This window comes from Dermochelys coriacea, chromosome 6, assembly GCF_009764565.3.
Source record: "Dermochelys coriacea isolate rDerCor1 chromosome 6, rDerCor1.pri.v4, whole genome shotgun sequence".
NCBI lineage: Eukaryota > Metazoa > Chordata > Testudines > Dermochelyidae > Dermochelys > Dermochelys coriacea.
Window position 1 is genome coordinate 39,832,617 of NC_050073.1, and position 24,237 is coordinate 39,856,853.

Below are 24,237 nucleotides of genomic sequence, written 5' to 3' on the forward strand. Positions count from 1 at the left end.
TTGTGGCAGGGGCCGGGGCCATGCATCCCCCACCAGCAGCTTACAGCGGGAGCCGGAGTTGCGGCAGGGGCCCCTGACTCACCTGTGGCTTAAGGCGGGCCCGGAGACGTGCTCCCCACATCAGTGGCTTGCGGCTGGGGCCAGAGCCACGCACCCTCAACCTGTGGCTTCCTAGGACTGTGTGCATCCCAACCCATGGCTCCGGTGGGGGCTGTGAGCCTAAGGCTGTCCCCAACATGTGTCCCGATATTTTATTCTTGCGATCTGGTCATCCTAATCATTAAAAGGTGTAGCTACATTAGAAATGCTACAGCAACACAGCTGTTGCACTGTAGTATACAGATGCTTAATACAGAAGGGGCTCTTCTATCACAGTAGTAAATCCATGTCTCTGAAAGGCAGTAGCTAAACTGACAGAAGAATTCTTCCATTGACCTTGTGATGCCTACACTGGGGTTTAAATTGGCTTAATTTCATCACACACAGCATAACATTTTTCACAGCAATAGGGTTAAGACAACCTAACGGTACAGTGTAGACCAGCCCAGAGAGTCTTCAAACCAGTGGATAATCTTAACATACATGTTATGTTATAGGCATCATACAAGAAATATCATTTGTCATTATGCAGGGATTGTGGTACTATGGTATCTTCTAAGAATAGGAAAACAGCATGGTCATTACAGGTACTTGGGGTCGTGAATGTTGAATTTTCAAATACTGCTACACTGAAGACCTTATAGGGCACAGCTGTACCAATGCAGCTGAGTTGCTGTAAGAGCTGTCGTGTAGCTACTCCATGGTGATGGAAGAGAGCTCCCCTGTTGACATAATGAAACCACTTCCAATGAGCGGTGGTAGCTATGTTGGAGGGAAAGCGTCTTCCACCATCATAGCACTATCCACACCAGGTTTCGGTCGGTGTAACTTATGTCACTCAGAGGAGTGGGGTTTTTCCCCCCCACACCCCTGACCAACATAAGTTATACCAACAAAAATGCTAGTGTAAACATGACCTTAGTGTACCAGTATCTAAACTTCCATGGCATTTAGACACTTAATGTTAAATGTGTGCTTTAATTGCTTTGCTGAATTAGAGCCCATATAAGAATTAAGCATGAAATTCCAGCAATAACTGATTTCCCTTTTTTCCCCTCACATATTTACGGTAGAACTTGATTATTATATGTTCTTTGCTAAACAAAGTATAAAAAGTTTTAAAATGTTTCATAGGCTAATAGTTGTGTTTAACTTGTGCTATTTTACCTCAACATTTTATCCACTCTGAGGCTAATCTGTCTGAATCTAGTGATAAACTATAAAAAGTAGGTTTCAGAGTAGCAGCCGTGTTAGTCTGTATTCGCAAAAAGAAAAAAGGAGTACTTGTGGCACCTTAGAGACTAACAAATTTATTTGAGCATAAGCTTTCGTGAGCTACAGCTCACTTCATCAAATGCATCCGATGAAGTGAGCTGTAGCTCAAGAAAGCTTATGCTCAAATAAATTTGTTAGTCTCTAAGGTGCCACAAGTACTCCTTTTCTTTTTATAAAAAGTAGACCTCACAATGGCTGAAAATGCAAATTACATCATTTGCAAAGCCGAACTTTTTGTTCCCTATTCCCTTCAAAGGGTGACTATAACAAATATATTTAGCATCCTCCTTCTCACAGACCCAAAAGCCCGTTGCAAATCTTGGCCCTAAGCTTGTGATGAGCTCTACATGTGCATACTCCTGTACTGACACTGAGCAGCTTGCAGAATCAGACCTGTGGGTGGAATCCTATCCTGTGCTGCATGGGACAATCTGGAGCGGAAGTGGATTTAAAAAGACAAGTTTCTCTTTAGTTCTCTAGAAAATGCTGGCAAAGAAACATGCCTAAATACAGATTTTGGGTGCTAAAGTTAGGCACCCAAGTTTGAAAATTTTGATCATATGTATATATTGGTGGCAAATATAAACTGCCATGCAGTTAGTAAAAGCTGCACTGAGCTGACGGACTACAGAGTGTAGTTACAACAATTTTCAACATTTGCAAGGTTAGCAAATTTCCAACCACAAGTAGCATTTCTGATTCCTCTGGCTTAAGCTACATTAGAGAGAGAGTCCAAAAAATACAACACACATATCCTAATATAAGCCATCCACACAGACCATCTTTTATAGTCTACCCTTTCTTTCAAAGCAATCAAGGGTTTCACTAACAACTTGCTGAATATCTCAAAATATTCACAAAATGAAAAACAGTGCAATCCTTGAGGAGAAATATAATCTCACGTCATTAAATTCCTTCGTGAGGCCATTCCAGTGCCTTCTACTCACTGCTCCACTAACTCAATATATGTCCCTTCATCAGTTTGAAAAATTTTAAACAAGTAATTAAAATGAAAATGTTTTCCTTTTCTCTGGAATAAAGTTGCCTTGGCCTCAAAATTAAAATATCTTTGGACTGCACTGAGTGGCCTGTCAAAAGTGTCCTGTAAAAGACAAATTTAAGTTTTACACATCAGTGCAAGTATATAATTATGTGAAAAATGATGGAATATTTAAGTAAGATGCTTTTCCTTCTTAATCTTTTTTTATTGTCTCATTAATAACATCCTGAACTTCTCTTATACCAAATAAAATATTCAGGAACATTAACATTCCAAGGACTATTTGATAGGTCATTGGTCCTTCCCAATGTCAGAAAAGATACATCTGGATTTTAATCCTAGCTCCAAGCTAAGGAAGTTTGTCCTGGCTCCCCTTTCCCATTGAGGCAGCATTTTCCCATTGAAAATGTATTCCCTTACCTTGCAGCCTCCAACATGATGGGCAACCCTCTTTTAAGGAAGGTCTCAGAGTACAAAAATGATCGGGGAGAGATCCTGCTAGCTAATGTGATGGGTTCCCTAAGCTGCTGCAGATGCACAGAGCCTCTGAGTGCACAGGTCCTGGCCTCCGTGGATTCCCAAGTCCATTCTGCAGGGTGAATTCTACCCCACAACTCGAGGAGTGGATCCTTGTAATTTTTTTTCTCCTCAGTAGACTTTCCCATGGGATCTACTGCTGGAGAGGGCATTCTGATCTAATGAGTCCAAATGCACAGAGCTCAAAGGGACAGAAAAACCAAATACATTTAAAGCACTTTTACAAATAAACTGAAAGAGTTCTTCTGTATGCAAAAAATGTCAAGTGCTATGTATCCTACTGGGAAGCTGGAAATCTACCCTTTCCAGCACTATACAACCTTTGTTTCTTAGTACTTATCTATGGCTCAACATCTTCCGAGGGCTGAACAGACCTTAATGAATTGATCTTCACAATACCTCCAGGGGTTAGGTGAGATCTGTGAAGTAGTGGAAAGAGCATAACTCCAAGAAAACTGTAATGCTCTCGGATACTATAAACACTTTACCAGAGCTGGAAAGCACTCTTATTCTCAACCAAGCATCACTTGTTGATCCTTGGAAATAGTACACTTTGATTTTTCAGTTCTTATTTACTATATGTGTTAAAAAAAAAAAAAGACTTTTACTGACACTGTCAAACACAGGTTTCAGAGTAGCAGCCATGTTAGTCTGTATTCGTAAAAAGAAAAGGAGTACTTGTGGCACCTTAGAGACTAACAAATTTATTAGAGCATAAGCTTTCGTGAGCTACAGCTCACTTCATTGGATGCACTGAGTGAGCTGTAGCTCACGAAAGCTTATGCTCTAATAAATTTGTTAGTCTCTAAGGTGTCAAACACAGTAACTCCTGCCCTGGCCAATGCTGGTAGGGGGAGCAGAAATACTGTCCAGCGTATTCACTGATCCTGTCATCCAGGACACGATTCCAGAGAGATGTGTAACATGCACACATTGCTACTATTTTGAAAGATGCTGCTGACCCAGTAGAGCTTATTGAGTGCATGTTATGAATCCCGCCCTGCTAATGTAGGGGGAAAGAGGCCCCTACTTCCCAATTCCCTCACTAACACATCCATGCAGGCAAGAGTTTAGCCCTTATGCTGCTTTTACATTAGTTTTCTACCTTAAAAATTTCCCAGTGTTCCTACAACTGACTCATCTCCCGTAGTGGTTCCTTTGGCCTCTAGTATTTTACCATCATGTTGCCTGACTTTGCTCAGAGCAGGTACAGATGATACAGTGGTAAATATGTTGGCGGCTAAGAGCCCTTTGTCTATAGTGGAGTTCCCATCATTGCTTCCACCAGTGGAGCTGAATGGACAGTAGCCATGGTGGGAATTTGGCGGGGAGAAAGTAGCGAGGACTTTATAAAAGAACTGGTTGTAGAGGGAAACCTTGATTCAAATGATCGTGAGTCAATTCAATTTAAAATAAATGGAAGGATAAAAACAAACAAGTGTGCAATTAGGGTCCCTGATTTCAAAATGGCAAACTTTAAAAAAATTAAGGGAATTAGTTAGGGAAGTGGACTGGACTGAAGAACTCAAGGATCTGAATATGGAGGAGGCTTGGAATCACTTTAAGTCATAGTTGTAGAAACTATCTGAAGCCTGCATCCCAAGCAAGGGGAATAAATTCATAGGGAAGTATTGCAGACCAAATTGGATGAACAAGCATCTCAAACAGATTATTAAGAGAAAGCAAAAAGTCTACACAGAATGGAAAAAAGCGATGGATCAGCAAGAAAAGCTACCTCTTGGAGAACAGAAATTTTAGGGTAAAAAAAATGAGAACTGCCCAAAGCCAAGCAGAGTTGAACCTTGCAAAAGAAATTAAAACCAACTGTAAAGGGTTAATTAGCCATATAAATAAAAAGAAAACAAGGAAAGAAGCGGGACTGCTAAGCACTGAGGCTGGGATGGAGATTCAAGACAATCTAGGTATGGCCCAACACCTAAATGAATACTTCGCTCTTATTAAAAACTGAGGCAATGAGGAGTTTGGGGCCTAATGAAAATGAGGATATGGAAGTTGAAATGACCACATCCAAGGTGAAAGCCAAATTCAAACAGCTTAATGGGACCAAATTGAGGGCTCAGAATTATCTCCATCCAAGAATATTAAAGGAACTGGGACATGAAATTGCAAGCCCAATAGCAAGGGTTTTCCGTGAATCTGCAAACTCGGGGTTGTACCCGATAACTGGAGAATTACAAATATAGTAACTATATATAAGAAAGGGGTAAAACATGATCTGGGAAACTACAGACCCACTATTTGACTTCAACTGCATGCAAGATCTTGGAACAAATTTTGAAAGAGAGAGTAGTTAAAAACTTGGAGGTAAATGAGATAAAATATAACAATACCTTTTACAAAAAGTAGATCTTGCCAGACAAACCTGATCTCCTTCTTTGAGAAGATAAATTGATTTTCTAGACAAAGAAATGCAAGAGATCTAATCTACCTGAATTTCAGTAAAGCATCTGATACAGTTTCACATGAGAAATTATTAAATTGGAGACGATGGGGATTATTCCAAGAATTGAAAGGTGGGTAAGGAACTGGTTAAAGGGGAGATTACAACATGTCATGCTGAGAGATGAACTGCCAGATTGGAGGGAGGTTACTAGTGGAATTCCTCAAAGACTAGTCTTGGGACTAATCTTATTTAACATTTTCATTAATGAGCTTGCACAAAAAGAGGGAGTGGGCTAATAAAATCTGTGGATGATACTAAGTTGGGAGGTATTGCCAACATAGAGGAGGATGGTACAAGATTTGGATGACCTTGAAAATTGGAGTAACAGAAATGGGAAGAAATGTAACAGTGCAAAGTACAAGGTCATGTTCTTAGGGACTAACAAGAATTTTTGCTAGAAGCCCTTGAAAGTGACAGAGGAGGAAAAAGACCTGGGTATATTGGTCAATGGCTGCCAATGTGATGCAGCTATGAAAAAGGTTAATGCAATCCTCATAAGCATCAGGCAAGGTGTTTCCAGCAGAAATAGGAAAAGTGTTATTAGGATGATCAGAGGAATGGAGAACCTAACTTACGAGAGGAGACTTAAGGAGCTTGGCTTGTTTAGCCTAACAAAACAAAGGATGAGAGAAGATACGATTGCTCTCTATGAAAACATCAGATGGATGAACACCAGGGAAGGAGAGGAGTTATTTAAGATAAGAGCTAATGCTGGCACAAGAATAAATGGATATAAACTGGCGGTCAATAAGTTTAGGCTTGAAATTAGACAAAGATTTCTAACCATCAGAGGAGTTTCAGAGTAGCAGCCGTGTTAGTCTGTATTCGCAAAAAGAAAAGAAGTACTTGTGGCACCTTAGAGACACCATCAGAGGAGTGAAGTTCTGAAGCAACCTTCCAAAGGGAGTAGCAGGGACAAACAACCTAACTTGTTTTAAGACAGAGCCTGATAAGTTTATGACAGAGATTGATAAGGGGATAGTTGATGAAATTGTCTATGATGGCATACTGCCCATTTGTGACCACTATTAGCAAATATCTCCAGTGGCTGGAGATATGTCATTAGATGTGGACGGCTCCGAGTTACTATGGATAATTCTTTCCCAGGTGTCTGCCTGGTAGGTCTAACTGACTGCTATATTTGGCAGAGACCTAGTTTTTTTGTTTTCTGTTTTTGCCTTCCTCTGAAGCGTGGGATACGAGTCACTTGCTGGTTTGAACTAGAGTAAACAGTGGATTCTATGTAACCTGAAGTCTTTAATTCAAGATTTGAGGACTTCAGTAACTCAGCCAGTGGTTATTAGACTATTGCAGGAGTGGGTCAATGAGGTTATGTGGCCTACATTGTGCAGGTCTGACTAGGTGATCATGATGGTTCCTTCTGGCATTAAAGTCTATGAGTCTAGTCATGTGTAGACTGCAAACCCATTGCTGATATACACTTAGCATCACTTGTTTATGACTTTTTCAAGTATTCCCTCCTCTTGAGTAGAAAGACTTGTAGGCTTTGTCTAAACTCAAAGATTAACTTTTCAAAACAGTTTTAGGAAAACCTACAATTTCTCTCATTCTCTGTGTGCATATCATGTATATATATTTGCATTCAAAAATTAATCAGATTTTTTGTGCAGAAATAATCCAAAGTGGCTGAACGCTAAATGGCCTGATTTTGAGAGAGCCTTTATTTTTGCCCTGTAACTGTGGGTCAACAATAACCAGACTCACATTTTTGTTCCCACATGTAAAACTCTCCCCTGGTGTGGGGCTCTATGCCACCTAAGCCCCAAATAGGTGCTTTAGGAAGAGGTGAGAAGAAACCATGGAAGTTCAGTCACACAGGAGTGTCTGTACATCTCATATATGCATAGTATTGTCAACCCAAAGCATTCAAAAAACATCAACTCTGGAAAACTTATGGCTTATTAATAAATGTGGTGTTTTCTTTTTCCTCCTCTGGTTTCTGAGTCTTTAGAATACACTAGGGTCATGTTTGAAAACTCTTTTGCACAACCATAAGGGCAAAAAAAAATTTTAAACATTAAAGTTGGAATTCTTACATAATCACTTGAACTACGAGCTGGGCTTTAAGGAAATAAAAACAGCAAATATCATGGAACTCATGATAAAATGAGAGTTGGCAACACTGGAAAGGGTTTCTGTGCTGACTTTGGTCCCAACTCAAAGAACTTAAATGTGTGCTTAGTTTTAAACACATGAGAAATCTCATCTGTATTTAGCAAAGCATTCGTGCATGTACTTCAGTGTTTAAATATTCTGCTGAATTGGAACCTTTACATTTAGGAGCTGGATCCTGCTAATCAATGAGAGGAACATTGAGGGGTAAGGCGCTAAATCTGAAACTTTAGCATTGTATTAATATAGCTGTTTGCATTTAATATTTAATCTGCCAAACAGAGGTGCTGGAACAATTTTTTATAGTGGGGGTGCTATTGATCCAAACTGTAAACCCTGCATATAATGGAAACCACTTCAGGTTACCGCACCCCTCCCAAATAGTTCAGCTGCCAAAGTAAAGCTATGAAAAATCAAACAAAGAGTGACAAACTCTCATATTGATTCTAAAGACAAGATCATGGTCTGTATAATACCAAATAAAGCTTTCTGAATATCAAAAAGGCATCATCTGCATGGACAAAAAGAAGGGGGAAATGTTCCTTAAAACAACTACCACCATAAAATGACACATATGCAGTTAGACAAGGTGGGTGAGGTAATATATTTTATTGTTCCAACTTCTGTTGGTGAAAGAGACAAGCTTTCGAGCTTACAGAGCTCTTCTTCAGGTTTTTAATCTAAGATGACAAAGGAAGTGAGCACTTTGTGGGATATCCTGACCATCTTGCTGGAAGGAAGTAAGTGTGGGAAGAATCTTACCTTGAACCAAGACTGTAGTTTTGTTAAGAAAGCATTTTTCACTTTTATTTGCCATAGCCATCTCCGTCTTTATGCCTTATACTTGAACTGACTTAAAACCTCTCTTTTTGGGTTTAAATTAACCCAGTATTGTGTTTGACTTGAAGTGATTATTAACTCCAGTTAAAGCAACAAGCTGCTGTGCTTTTGTCTCTTTAAAGGAGCAACAGACCTTATTGCTTCTCTGAATGTTGCACGAAAGAGTTGGACATTTCAGGGCAGGCAGTTTGGGGGAAATTTGGGACTGGAGGTGTGTTGGGGTCACTTGGCTAGGAGTAACCAAGGCTGGCGTAGACCAGAGTGTGATTGTGGTATAACAAGCAGGCTGCTAGAGTCAGAGTTGCTGAACCAGGGCTGCTCAACACACAGACACCAAGTGCATGCTTGTATGTTGGCTGGGAGCATCCACACAGGGTATGTCTACACAGAAAAGAAAAACCCACACCTGGCCCATGCCAGCTGACTCGGGCTCACAAGGCTTAGACTGTGGAGCTGTTTCATTGCTGTGTAGACTTCTGGACTCGGGTTAGAGCCCAAGCTCTGGGAACTTCCCACCCCTCCGGGTACTAAAGCCTGGATGTTAGCCCAAGCTCAGAAGCCTGCACAGCAATTCAACAGCCCCACAGCCAGAGCTCCACGAGCCCAAGTCGGCTGGCATGGACCAGTCACAGATTTTTCTTTGCTGTGTAAACATACCCACAAGGAGCTACAGCAGCAGAGCATTTTAAAGTCACTCAGTGTTACCAGACAACCAGTGACAACCTCTCACTGGTCTGAATTGCACCCCAGAATGTGACAATCTTACAAAGCTCGTCTTTCACCAACAGAAGTAGGTCCAATAAAAGATATTAACTCACCCACCTTGTCTCTCCAATATCCTGGGACCAATTTGGCGGCAACAACAGTGCAAACAATATCTGCAGTAATAAACATATCCAAAAATTGGCAGTATCTCAGTGTACTTAAGTACTAGTTGAAGGCTGTTTTTTACCATTAAAAAAAAGAAGAAACTGTCTGACAGTCCTATACGTTTTCTATAGTTGGACTACTAGTTATAACAGAAGTAATGATAAACACTTTACAAATACCACAGATTAAATTGGATTGATAGTCGTTCACAATATTAACATAGCATATCCTATAGCTTTTAAAACTGTTATGATTGATTTGCTAGTTTTTGTTTTCTAACAAAAATCTTTTAGGACTTGATCAAACTCTGCTGGTATCAAAAGTGTCTTTCCATTGACTTCAAAGTGCTTTGGATCAGACCCACAGTTTCCAGTATATATTTCTGATATGAGTGTGCATCACTTTTAGTTTAAGTTCATTTGCATTAACATAAGTGAAAGGCTTCTCTACTGATTCACTGCTATGGCTTAGACTGTGTACCCTAATGCCTGAGCAGAGAGGACCTTCAGCATGTGATTCTTCCCACTCACTCTTGGAAGACATTGATCCCCCTCCCACCAACCCTGTGCAGCTACTTCTGAAGTCCCAGGAACCACCAGAGCCAGAGGAATTGCAAGTAGAGTGGTTCCAATGGGGGCAGGGGAGCGGGGAGACAAACAACAGGGGAAGAAATGCAGGAGTATCTTGGCAGGTATTTCCACCTCAGCTCCCAAAGCCGGGGGCAATACAGGCCCATACCTTCACATTTAGTTGTTCTACAAACTCTTACGATTTCGGAAGGGATGGTAGAGAGTGGGGGGGTATCTAGATTTAAGTACATTTTCCAAATTATACAACTGAAAAGAAGCTGTGCTTTTAAAATACTTAAAATTCTTCAATCTAAATTTTTTAATTTTTTTTAAATGACTGCATAATAAAACGTATTGTAAAATTGTATGTCACACAAAACATATTTTCCCATATGCGGAACAACAGGGAACATTGTTTTTCTTTTATCCAAGAAAATCTACAGCTTGAGAATCTATTAAAAAGCTGTTCTAATAAATTGTGTTCTTTGCCAGTGTTTCCTGGTCGTACCCAGTCCCACTCTCATTATTCTATCATGTCAGTGTTGCATATTCTTTCCACTCTTTAAGTATAGTCAATATAATTTCCATTTGCTACCATAGGCTAGGATTCAAGGATACAAGTTATAAAAAGCTGAGTAGTTAAGAAACATTAAAGATGAACCATTAGCAGTTTGGCAGTCTTCATCCTCACTTTCATGGCAGAGCTGAAATTGTTCCATTGAAAACTGTTTATTTTTCAAAACCTTTACAGGAAAACTTAATAGCTGAGCATTTCACAAGGAATGAAATGCAAGTCCAATGGAGCTCATTCATGACTTTCAAACCCAATTATGGTATGGCTGATACAAAACAGACTTATGTGCTTAAAAAAAAACCTGGAGGACTGCATGGCTCATGCGCTTATTAATGAACTGGAGAGCCAGCCTTTGCTAGGTTGTCAGTTCACTGGAATATAGGAATTGCCAAACTCAACTGATCAGTTGTCTTCTAGTCCAATATCCTGTCTCTGCCAGGAACCAGCTGTTTCAGCTGAAGGTACAAGAAACCCAAAGTCAGCCTATATCAGGAGTAACCGGAAGTTACCATCTGACGGCAGTTTGGTGGTTGGTGGGAAACCTACAGGTGATTTCAGGCCTGTTTCTGAAGGACAGGTGTCCACAGTCACAAATATCACTTAATATTATTTAACATTTGTATGTAATGTGGCACTAAAGGGGCCAAGGGACATTCTGGGGGAGGTGAACAGGGCAGTAGGCAGAGCCAGGGGAGAGACCCAGCCCCGAACATTGGTGGAGCTGCGCCTTCAGGGCCCTGAATTTGCTGGAGCCTAGGCACCATGGGCCCATACAATTCGCTGCCCCTGGACAGACCCTTATAGATGGTCAAAGGCCACCAAATCCCAGCACACCCAAGGCGGGGCAGGGAGTGGGTCTCAGACACCACCAGGGGACAGTGACACCCTAGATCACATGAAAGCATTAGGAAGTGGTACTCAGGCACCCCCAGAAAGGCAAGATCCCTCTAGTACCTGGCTCACATGGGGCCAGGACCCTTAAATACTGGTACACACATGGGGACAGGGAGCATTCAATAAATCAGATGTGTTTGTTCCTCCTCTCTATGATTTTGACATACTTTTGACACCTACTTTTTGAAACCAGAAATGTTGTTCTTTACCAACAGCTATCATAAAAAGGAGAAATTACCCAATACCAAAAACAAATAACTACTTGTAAAAGAAATGCCACAACTGTGACAATATCAACAGTAGAGGTTAACCTCTAACCTAAGGCATGATGGTTAGGGATTAGACTAGCTATTACAATTGTTCAAAAAGAGTATTGGCTTGGTAAGATAGACTGGTATCTGATTCTCATCTTAATTTACATGTGTTTTGCACCAGAGTAAATGACTTCAAGAGGTACTCCTTATTTATATCAGTGTAAGAGGAGAATCAGGCATGTGTGTCTAGAAAACAAACACTCAATTTACATAATGAAAGCTTCCATTTGCAAATGAAATCTGAGGAAAATTAAAAAAAAGCTGTTCACTGTATCCAACCATTTCTTTTCCTGGAACATGGTGAAGAGCAGAAAGACACACAAGAACATAAAGCCAGCTCAATTATCAATATCATTGCCCTAGTACAAATATATAATTGTCTCATCTTTATCATGGAACACCAAGTTTCTGAAAACTATTGACCAAACGACAAAGTATCCCCTTCCTTAGTTATTGAAGTCTGACTGCCCAGTCCTTACCCACAACTCAACCAGCTCAGCACCTACCCTTTGCAGGGGAAAAACTGTCACAGAGATGGATGCCAACACATCCTCATGACAGGTACTCAACAAATATGGGTCCTTTCTGCATGTGGATCCCAGGGAGAAACTCAAGCCACCTTCCCCCCCACCCTCCCCAGAAAAAAGGAGAAGAAAACTAGAGTTGTTTTCTGCAGAAAGACAGGAGACTAACTTTCTGCCTCTATACAATAAATGTTCCCATTCTGAAAATTTCAACGGCCTGATCCTGACTAGTTAATGTATGGAATTATTCAGGGTTTTAATTGATTTAAACATGGAACTGTGAGAGTTTGGGGCTGATATCATTTGAAGACTTCACAAAATGCCCCAAGATCAGAAGTGTATACCTTTGAACTGGTAATTAAAAATAAAGCCAACAAAAACTCAGACCATACCAAGGTGCAATATTACAGTATGCCTGAGATTTCTGAGCAAGAAACTATCATTTGAAAACTTCCCTGGAGCTACTGGAGGTGAGTCTGGCCCAAAATGTATGTTTTATTATGAATAAAACCCATACTATGAACAGACAAAGACAGACAACCACAGATTATTCTGCCACATGGCAAAAACTTACTAATCAAATCAGTGGTTCTCAATCTATTTACCATTGTGGGCCGCATATGCAGCTTTCTTTGTGTTATGTGTATTGCATCCACACTATATACTACGTGTATGGCCTAAGGATGTCATATGGGCTGCAGCTATGTGCTGATTGGGCCGCAAGCAGCCCATAGCCCAGAGGCTGAGAACCACTGAACCAAATGAAGTATTTTGTCTTCCCAGACGCTGCCACCTACTTGCAACAATTTTAGTTATATGATTGCAAACAATATTTTACCTGTGTTGACTGGTTGTTTCTATGCAACTTTACACCAAGTGCCAGGATCTCAATTCTAAACCAGATGCCTTGTGCCATTCAGGAGTTGCAATGAGCTGGATTCTGGCCATATTGGGCCAGCTGAGAGTCCCATTGTTGTGGGTGGGGTGGGTGAAGGGGAAAGCTGTCAGCTGGTGCACAGCTGGCTCCTGCATCAGATGCTCTAACTGACCCCATTATAGAATCCATGGCAGGGGCAGGGAAGGTTGAAGGGAGGGAGCAGAACTCTGTTAGGATGCTCTAACTCATGTCAGCTATGAAACAGGAAGCTGTAACTGGTTCCCTGATACTCATCCCCCTTCTGTACTGAGCATAGCCCGGACACAGGAGAGTTTCAAGCCCCATATGTCTTGGAATTTTCTTTTTTCACTTGTAGCCCCCTAAAATAAAGTTAAAAATGAAACAAAAAGTAACTACCTCCTGCTGTGCCCCTCCCCATCCCCATGATTATTTGCAAACTTCCAGCATCTGTCCTTTTGTGGTGCTTAGAAATGAGCCCGACCCAAACCCCTAACCTGCACATTGCTGAACTTTTGGGAAATTCATATTTCAGATCGGATTTTTGCAGCCCGTCTCTAGTCACTTTTCATAAAAACTACATTCCTGTTTTAACAGATAAAATCATAACTCTTAATCCAAAATGAATCACTTTTCTTGCAGAGCAGAACTGACATAAAGAGACTCTGTCAAGGATCAGAGCAGAAATTTTGTCAGCTTCAGTACTTTACCTGCTCACAATATTAGAGCAGGCAAGGAGAGAGGGGCTAAAGCTATATGCATCCATGCACTGCAGCAAACCCAGTGGTCTGGGGTTGGTGATGGTGGGTCACTCAAGAGTAAGAGCCAGGTTTTTAACAGTGCTTCCTGTTTGTGCACCAATATCATATTATGTCAACAGAAATGTGACCAGCATTATATAGCATGGTGTTCAAGTTAATTCATAGAATATCAGGGTTGGAAGGGACCTCAGGAGGTCGTCTAGTCCAACCCCCTGCTCAGAGCAGGGTCAATCCCCAACTAAATCATCCCAGCCAGGGAAATTCATTTTCTAGAGAACATAACCACCACATTATTGGAGAATGACAATAAAACTCTGACAACTCTAGATATCATGATGTAAAGGAAACTCGAAGAACTTTAGCACAGGATCCTTGGTGTGCCACTTAGCTACTTATTAACATAGAGACAAGAAAAATAAAAGAGCCCTTTTCATTTCAGCTACAATGCCTTTAAAATTCTGTCCAAAACTTCATAAAATAAAACAAGGGATATATATATGCTGTCCTATGGACCTATAGATATGTGATAGTCTATATAGTTTTAAGAAATGCATAACAGATTACGTTTTAGTCCCTACCTGGTAAATCCAATGAAGTGAGCTGTAGCTCACGAAAGCTTATGTTCAAATAAATTTGTTAAGTCGTTAAGGTGCCACAAGTACTTTTTTTCTTTTTACCTGGTAAAAATAATTCTTCTTGCATTTCTGCTCTGGCTTGTTCAGAAAAGCACCTTTTCTTCAGCCATTCAGCCTCAAATTCACTGATGTGTTTGTCTGGCCATGTAATATACACCTTATATCACAAAATAAAAAAAGATAATTAACAATGAGAGATTCAATTAAATCTGCCTACCTGAAACAGCTACCCAAGGGACCAGGAAAATTCAATCTCCTTACTAGAAATATAATTGAAATAAATATATTACTTGCTACTTTGCAATAAAATGTCTCTTGTGGGCAACCTCTCGTTATTTATATAACTGAAAACACTTTCAAAAGTCCATTTAAGCATTACCTACATTCCCTCCTTTTACAAGAGGTCAGTTTCACAATGAAGAAGTGACACGGCTTCCTGACTGGTGCTGGATGCTTTCATTCTTTATCTATGCTGCACTTAGCAGTGGTACGTTCTGTATGGGTCCCAGCAACAAAATAAAGCAGGACATGAATAAATCGTGGAGGGCAGCACTTCATTGCAGGGAGTGACAAGGAGGAAAAGGGTGGAGGAAGTGACAATAGTTTGGAAGTGAAGGGGATGACCACTTGGAAAGACTGAAGGAGAAAGACAAGAAATGAGTGGACGGGAATACCTTTAAAATCTATTTCTGTTAGCTATGAATTAGTGTCCCCCTGTGCTAGGTGCTCTTCTCTAAAAAAGCTTACAGTTTAATTAATAATTATAATTCAGGTGTACAGGTAAAGTAGGTGTTTACCTTGTATTCAGACAATTCAGAGAGACAATGCGTGCTAATGGACAGAGCACAGGACTGGAAGCCAGGAACTCCTGAGTATTAATCCTGGCTCTGCCACCCACTCACTGTGTGGACTTGAGCAAATCATGTCAACTCTGCATCTGAGCTTCCTCAACTGCAAAATGGGGATAATAACCCTTATTTCCCTCCCACGTTTGTAAAGCATAAGAACGGCCATACTGGGTCAGACCAAAGGTCCATCCAGCTCAGTATCCTGGCTACTGACCGGGGCCAATGCCAGGTGCCCCAGAAGGAGTGAACTTAACAGGTAATGATCTAGTGATCTCTCTCCTGCCATCCATGTCCACCCTCTGACAAACAAAGGCTATGGACACCATTCCTTACCCAACCCGGCAAATAGCCATTAATGGACTTAACCTCCATGAATGTATCCAGTTCTCTTTTAAACCCTGTTATAGTCCTAGCTTTCACAACCTCCTCAGGCAAGGAATTCCACAGGTTGACTGTGTGCTGAGTGAAGAAGAATTTCCTTTGTTTTAAACCTACTCCCCATTAATTTCATTTGGTGGCCCCTAGTTCTTATATTATGGGAACAAGTAAATAGCTTTTCCTTATTCACTTTCTCCACACCACTCATGATTTTATATACCTCTATCATATCCCTTCTTTTCCAAGCTGAAAAGTCCTAGCCTCTACTCTCTCCTCATATGGGACCCGTTCCAAACCCCTAATCGTTTTAATTGTCCTTTTCTGAACCTTTTCTAATGCCAGTATATCTTTTTTGAGATGAGGGAACCATATCTGTACGCAGTACTCAAGATGTGGGTGTACCATGGATTTATATAAGGGCAATAAAATATTCTCTGTCTTATTCTCTATCACTTTTTTAATGATTCCTAACATCCCGTGTGCTTTTTTGACTGCCGCTGCACACTGCATGGACGTCTTCAAAGAACTATCCATGCTGACTTCAAGATCTTTCTCCTGATTAGTTGTGGCTAAATTAGCCCCCATCATATTGTATGTATACTTGGGATTATTTTTTCCAATGTGCATTACTTTGCATTTATCCTCATTAATTTCATTTGCCATTTTGTTGCCCAAGCATGTTGAAGATACCAGTGCTAAGAGACATTATTAATAATAAAATAAATAAAGGGAATGGAGTTTGCATATCTCTTTTATAACATTTACAATTTGCCGGCAAGAACATAAAGGGTCAAGTCCTGCCCTTAGTTACATCCATGCAACCTCATTGATTTCAGTGAGATTCCACAGTGGAGACCGAGGGCAGATCTGACTCAAAGGAGGGTTCTCTCCCCAAATTTTACTTTATATATTTGTAAAAGGTAAAATAAATTTAAAAATGCTCTTTTAAAAAACAAAATTAAAAACTATTTATTAGATCAAGTAAAGAATTTCCCTGCTCTGGCCTTTAAGGACTCCATGCTTTACTGTGACATCACAAACAGAAGTCTCCTGCAGGAAGAAAGACAGCGTACCAGGTATGAGACAGTTACTTTCTTTGTGGGGGAGTTATACTATTCTTCCTCCATAAAGGAGCCACGGTGGAAAAGGGGGGCTGTAGGGTATGGAGTTAGACACACAAAGGGAAAGAAGTCTGAGGGAATGAAAGACTAAGGTATTAAGAGTCTGCAGTTTTATCCTCACACCAGCTCCTAGAGATTAAGAAATGAAGGCTACGGTAAAAATGTTTTATCTAAAGTTAATTAAGAAAAAACTAAATAAGAACATTTTGGGGTTCCTATACCTAATGCTTAACATTTTTGAAGTGGATTTTACTGTAAGAATGACATAAAATGAAAGGATTTGGATTTCTCAAATGACAGTTATACCTAGAAATCCTTCAAATACACAATATGATTTGTGGATCCATGATTATGGCATATCCTGATATTCGAGCTGCAGTACTATTCTCTCTATTCAGGTTGCTGATGAATGGATTGGCAAGAATTATTATACAAATGTACACATGAAAGCGAAATTTCTTTTTAAAAAATACCTTTTGTCTTTCTGTCAAAGTGATCTCCTTCACCCCAATGTTAACATCCAGGTCTTCCAAAAGCAGTTTGCGTGCTTTAGCAGAATGCAGGAAGCAGTCAGGGCACTGACAGTTGTCTCTTAGCCATACAGCAGGGTAAAGGCTCTTACTCCCATCTTTCCATTGAATACGGACAAAATTATTCTCGTCCAAAGCTTCCACCTTCTGGATACTTGTACTCATGTTGAAAGGCTGAACTGCTCCAGCTGTATGCTGCCAATGATTCCTAGAGGAAGGAGGTCTTGTAAGAATACTCCTGCCCTTTTGCACTAGCAGCAGAGCGCGTGAATAGTCTTGGTGGACTTTAGTCCTCAATAGGTTTTTAGCCACAGCATTCCACATTTTGACTATTACAAAATCTTCAGAGCAAGAATGCCTTTTTACCAGTGCAAGTTCCTCCGAGTACTATGAATAAGAACAAAATTAATTATAGAAAGAATAGAGATAAAAAGATAATGTACAAAAAAAAAAAGATAATTTCCCCTTCTCTTTCTTCCTTCCCCCTGAACTCCTGGGAATACATGTTCTCTGTAGTTTAAAAGTTTTGCCCAAAGACAAATGTATATTTAGGCCTAAATTTTCTACTGCGACTAGTGAATTTGGGTGGTGCCTCAACTTCTCCTCAACTCGATATACCTTATAGGGGCCTGATTTTCAGTGAGCTGAAAACTTTCTGAAAATGAGGATCTCAAATTGGACACCCAAAACTTGAGGTACTCAAAATCACTAGTTGCTTTCGAAAACGTAGGCTTTAACGTACCGTACCCTATCTCAACTCATATAGTTAATGATGATATCAGTTAGAAGATTGAACAATCCCCCTGCAAGAGAAGTCTGTGGACACAGCATGCATCAAATATTAAACTAAAAACAGAACCTGTGACTGAATATTTACCTTATTCAGAAATATGGTTGCTCCTCTTCTCAAATTAATAAATCAATTCCAAGTTTTTTTTAAAATAGAACTTCGCAGCACGTCAAAGCTTTTGTGTTTGTTTCTGGTTTGTCCCGTTTTTTTGATGCCAGTGGGCAAATCTTGATATCCGAGATCATAATCCTGCCCCCATTAAAGTCAATGGCAAACTGGCATTGATTTCAATGGGGCTAATGCTTCACCCTCAGTCTTTACACAGGAGACGGTCCCATGGGTTCAATAAGTATTCTGCCTTAGTAAGGACTGCAGGATTTGGTCCAGGGTTTTACATTTTTCCTCACTGGTTTTGAGTGAGAACTGTGTAGTATGGCCTCTTCTGGTTTTTATTTAGTTTAACTGAATGAAAAAATAAAAGTAAATATTTCTACTTTTTCCCCTCTGGGCATATTAATTCAAGGATCCCAATGATGCATTTATTGTCTATCAACCTTGCTCCATTTTTAATAAAACTGTGTAACAATACATACAAGCAAGGCATAATTACAGCTATACTATACACACATGCACACATTTACACTTTGTAGGTGTCTCTCTCTCTTCTAAAGCAATGGTTCATATCCAGAATGATCATTTCTGCTATGTGTTTATTCATCATTTTTTTCAAAACATTAATCCCAATTCCTACTAACTATAAAAATATTATCACCACCGAAATGGCCTGCAATCTCTTTATCAAATATAACAGGGATTTTTTAGACAAAGCTTTAGGGTGTGCGCTTGGGAAGAACTTTGAATGTTTTAATCTATTTTTAACATGGAATAATTGGATACTTATTCTAATCTCTTTAAAGTACAGATTTACTCAGAAAATATTGGGAAACAATTAGGATTTCTGCAATATTGAAACCCTAGAAGATCTGGATACTAAACTAAGGTGAAAATAGCAACATGATAAAGATGGCTATTTTAGTGAATTGCTAACCTTGGGTAGGATTCCTCAGCTGGTGTAAATCATCATACCGTCCCTGAATACAATGGAGCTACATGAGCTGATGTTCTAGTCCCTTGTATATTCTGTAAGGTTCTTTCAAGTTAATTGGGGTGGTGGAAGAAACAATCAGCTGCCCTACATAAAATCCTTTTACAATAACTTTGAAATACAGGAAAACTCATGATGGCTAAAGGCTGGGCTGTGCCTTTAAAGCCCAGTCCATTGTAAGGGTGTGCAGCTAAACTGCCCCGGGAAAGTTCAGGAAGCATTTTGCCTCAGAGAGCAGGAGCTTCTTGTTTCCAAGGAGGCGGCACGGCACAGTAATTTGACACCTCTTTTGGCTTTCAATGCTTAGCTGGCCAATTTTCTCAGTGCTGTATTTGGAGAGGGTGATGGGGTTAGCTGCTTCCCCAGTCAGCCAACCTAAGAGAGACTTGAGTCTAACTTCCTTCCAGGGCAAACTACCCTTTCTTTCTGCCAGCTGGTCTTGCTCCTACCTTTCCCAGCTTAATCTCCCCATAGCTTGTGTAGGAAGAATATCTTGCAGACAATTCAGTTCCACACTTGCCTCTAGTTCTTCAGAGAGGAGCATGATCAGAATTTGGCTCTCAAAAAGCCCTCAGTCTCTGTTCCACTCATGAGCAAGCTTCTTGCCCTTACACTTTAAGTATTAGGTGCAGAAGTACTAATTGTGTGACTAATGTATAGAAATAAACATTGCCCTTTTTAAAAAGAGAAGGGCTATAAATGGGGTACATTAATAAGGAAGCAATTGTCCTGTATTTTCATTTTTAATATTTATAGATATATTACAAATATTTGACACTTATCAGTCTCAGGTCAAGACTTCTGCTTTGCACTGTTTTTATGCTCCACTGTATGGAAACAAATGTGTATGCTGAAAGGACGTGAGTTTCACAACTGACTAATTAACCACAGGGAAAATTACAGCAGGAATTTGTCCAGCTAGAGCCTCTGACCAGCTTCATGTTCTCCTTTGATGTGTATTGCTTAACTGGTGTCTGTTTGCAGTGATGGATAACCGAGTCATTCAAAATGCATGGCAAGCAAAATCTGTTCCAAAATAGATATCAGTAAACCTCTCAAGTGGTTTGGAAAGGAAGGCCAGCATGCAAAATAAGAGAAGCCACCAACCATTTCATGAATGGGCTCTGGAAAAAGGGATAATAAAGACTGTGGAAACTATCCATTGGGCATAATTTATGTTGTAAAGAGGACATCTACAACCCAAAAACAAATTTAAAAATATAATTGTCATTGGATTTGAGAAGCATTCCCTTGGGTGCGAGCTCAGATAACCATTACTATAGCTGTTCGTTTGTTTTTTCTTTCATGATAAGGGAATTTGTTTTTTTTAAAAATAGCCGATACTTTTGTTCACACAGAAATGTTGCTATATCAGATGCATAGTACTACACTCTTCCCTACATAACCTATTGTTGGGAGAATCTTGGACAGGAAGTAGCTATGAGCGCCATCACAAGTGGGAAAGCTTGTACTACTGGAGGTGTTACATTTGTTCTGTGCACAGAGGACTTTAGTTTCTAGTACCATCAATCTGACCCTTTCTCAAACACTAAATTTAAAATACATATCCAGAATCTAGACACTTTCAGAAAGTGATAAAAGGTCATTCTCTCCGCATAGGTCTTTCCCTAATCAGGAAATCTGAGAGCAGTCCAGTGTCGTTCTCTGAAGGAGGCAGCAAAAGCCTATTCCATTTTGAAACCAGTTAATACTGAGATTTCTATATTCACTTTAATTTCTTACTGTAGGTGCAATTAAAACAGCCTTAGTACTCTCTCAAAAGGGAAGGACTGTTTCAGAAATTTCAGCAAAACTTAACATAAGCATGTTGCACTTCTGCCTTAGAGCATGTTTTGGGTAAAAACCAATTCTGTTGAAACTACCATACTAATTTTCTTCAGTGATGAAAATATTCCAGCATGCTTTTTTAAAGGTGTACAAACACTGTGTGTCATTGCTACTTTCCCCCCCCCCCCCAATATCTAGACCTGCAGTCAAGTCGAAGACTCACTGGCATGGTGCCTCCTGCTGGTCATCTTTGGAATTAGCTCGATTCCAGCCCAGAGCACGCTCTGCAGGCCAGTGGCTCACCTGCCTCAGGCCCCTGTGTCCCTCCCAGATCCTGGTGCCCTTTACCGCAGGGTTCTGCCCCAGTAGTACCTCCACTCTCTAGGTCTCCCCTCCCCAGGAGCAGAGCCATCCCTAGCTATTTTGGTACCCTACCAGCCCCACCTCATAGGGAGGGGGGACTGTAAGGGGCCCCGGCCCCAGGTTTCCACAGGGGTCAAGGGGGCCTGGCCACTTCCTGCAGGAAGTGGAGTGACCCAACCCCACCCTGCTCCGCTCCCCTGGCTCCCAGGTGAGGGCAGAGGAGGGAACCACCACCCCCAGCACTCACCGGCAGCATGGCTGAAAGCCAGGGGAGCAGAGCAGGCTGGGGCCTTCACCAGGCTAGGGCTCCCCAGATCCTTTACCCTATTCTCCAGCACTGCACCAGTTCAGATACCTTCCTCTCAGGCAGCTAGCCCTTCTCCCTCCAGGGCTGGAGTGAGACTCCTCAGGGCTCCTGGCCCACAGCCCTCTTCTCAGGGCCAGCTGGGACCTGATGGGCATGGCCCCAGCTGTGGCTGCTTCCCCAATCAGCTTAGCATGGTTGCTTTTAACCCCTTTTCTGCAGGAGTGAGGCAGCCACCCCACTAAGGGCCTGATTCTGATCCTCACTGGTGTATATCTATAGTAACTATTGAAGTCAATGGAGTTACACCAGCATAAAACAACTGTCTTCAATTCTAGTACAATTCAATTTGCTAACAATCTGTGAAGAATCTCTGGAACAGGTGAGAAAGCCAAAGATATTTCCTTTGTGGAGAAGTTACCCATTTCCTTCTTTAAATATACAGAAGTTCCTGTTGCCAAATCCCTCTGCTTATCGATTCAATGTGGAGTGATTGCCTGGGCCAGAGCTCGATTCCATGTGTAATGAATAAAAAGGCCGTTTATTGTTTTCCTCAAGTCATATCATGTTGTCCATTTTTAAAACAAATCCCAACTGAGGCCAATGATTTCAGCTTAGACACAGCTGGCAAAGTAAGTCCCTGTGATACTATTCTTCCTAATGACCGCCCGTCGCTACTACTGATTGGATGGTTTAGTGAGGTCCTCGGATCGGCCCTGCCGGGGTCGGTCACGGCCCTGGTGGAGCGCCGAGAAGACGGTCAAACTTGACTATCTAGAGGAAGTAAAAGTCATATTCTTCCCTAGATATATTTACAAAAACCTCTATGATTCTCCTCTCACTTACATCAGTGTAACACCACTGACTTCAGCAGAATTTTTCAATTTTCAACAGCATACGGGTGAGGAAAATCAGAAGCGCTGGGCCAAATCCTTAGCTAAATTGCCAACATTTTACTGACTTAAATGGAGCTACAGCTATTAACCCCAACTGAGGATTTAGCTCATTATCTGTAAAGAAAAACAACAACAAAGTTGTCATTTTATGTTATAACAATGTATTGAATATATAAATTAAAAGAAAAGGAATACTTGTGGCACCTTAGAGGCTAATATTTATTTGAGCATAAGCTTTCATGAGCTACATGCTCAAATAAATTTGTTAGTCTCTAAAATGCCACAAGTACTCCTTTTCTTTTTGCGAAGACAGAGTAACACGGCTGCTACTCTGAAACATATAAATTAAAGTGAGCCTTTTAGTTACAGCAAACTAAGGCCACTTTACTCCTGAATGAAGAAATCCACATGTGGGTTTCTGCACATTGACTTCACACCTTTAGTTGATTTGCCTTAATATTCCTGAGTCCCCATATAGACGCACCCCCTATTTTGTAACTAAAGATTCTCATAAATGCAGGAAGGGACCTGCCTGATTCTGCTCTCACATACACACTGGTTTTACACCAGCATAAGTCCAACGACTTCAATAAAGTTACTGTTGATTTACAAAAAGAAAAGTAGGACTTGTGGCACCTTAGAGACTAACAAATTTATTTGAGCACAAGCTTTTGTGAGCTACAGCTCACTTCATTGGATGCATTCAGTTTTTTTCCAGGTGTTGGGAATTGCACCTGTTTACAAAGCATATCATAATACCAGAAAGACTATGCAAAGCAATATGTGTATAATATTTGGAGGTGAATGTACCTCCAAAACTATGACAAAAGGTAGAGGGAAAGCATTTACAATAAAGGAAGCAAGAAAGCTATTTTATATATGATCATATTGCACTGTATTATCTAAAGTCTGTAGTGTTTATGTTATTTGAGTACATATATATGCAGCACCATATAAACATGTGTTCCCTACAGGGTTAATTGCCAGTCCCAGTGTCTGGATTCTGTTCTATTTCAACTCTGCATAACCTTCCAAATCAATATAAAATACAGTAAACAATAAACAGTTACCTTTCCTGATTTATACATGTCATTTACAGCCTGGAAGTAAAACAGTATGCTAGCAAATCTACCATAAGACACTTATCTGAAAAGTAAAATAAGAATTAAAAATCACTACTGTTACATGCATAAGTGAAGCAAATGAGGCCTGTTAAGTGCTCAGATTTTTCATGCATCCACTGCTAGGCTGCAAAGGTATGACCATTTCAGTAAGTCAGAGTTACAAATAGATGAGGAAAGATTTTGTGTCTTATTGAAACATGCTTCAAATATTCCTTTTTGCACTAGTTACAAATTGCCTTAGGACTGAGCTCCTTTACAAAGTGATACTTGGCAAGGTTTCAGAGTAGCAGCCGTGTTAGTCTGTATTCGCAAAAAGAAAATGAGTACTTGTAGCACCTTAGAGACTAACAAATTTATTTGAGCATAAGCTTTCGTGAGCTACAGCTCACTTCATTGGATGCATTTGGTGGAAAATACAGAGGGGAGATTGGCAAGGTGTATTTCATACTCCAACTCTGCATCAAATTACACTGAGACCACAGGGGCCAACAGGATCACCTATAACTGGCATATGTAGAAACACTACAAACATCAGCCCGAACACACCCTGGACTAATACACTGTAGAACTCCCTCCCACAGGAGGTCAGAAAGTCAATTACTGTAA

The 24,237-nt window shown here is 40.5% G+C and overlaps 1 protein-coding gene and 1 long non-coding RNA gene across 5 annotated transcripts in view; one reads left to right on the plus strand and one right to left on the minus strand.

Moving 5' to 3' along the window:
- Positions 1-24,237, minus strand: part of BBOX1 (gamma-butyrobetaine hydroxylase 1) — a 78,149-nt gene that overhangs the window by 52,403 nt on the left and 1,509 nt on the right. The window contains exons 1-3 of one of the 4 annotated variants that reach the window (XM_038407051.2): positions 21,663-21,785; positions 17,205-17,648; positions 14,427-14,541 (exon numbers count right to left, since the gene is read on the minus strand). In XM_038407051.2, coding sequence (XP_038262979.1) covers positions 14,427-14,541; positions 17,205-17,585 — 496 coding nt within the window. In that variant the 5' untranslated portion in view covers positions 17,586-17,648; positions 21,663-21,785. Of the gene's footprint in view, positions 1-14,426; positions 14,542-17,204; positions 17,649-18,138; positions 18,610-21,554; positions 21,786-24,237 lie in introns of those variants that run through there. The other 3 variants (XM_038407048.2, XM_038407050.2, XM_038407049.2) reach the window with 3 other exon arrangements.
- On the plus strand, positions 256-22,402 carry LOC122460512. Its single transcript, XR_006281864.1, has 3 exons — positions 256-267; positions 3,827-3,828; positions 22,245-22,402. It is a non-coding gene; the product is annotated as an uncharacterized LOC122460512 (long non-coding RNA).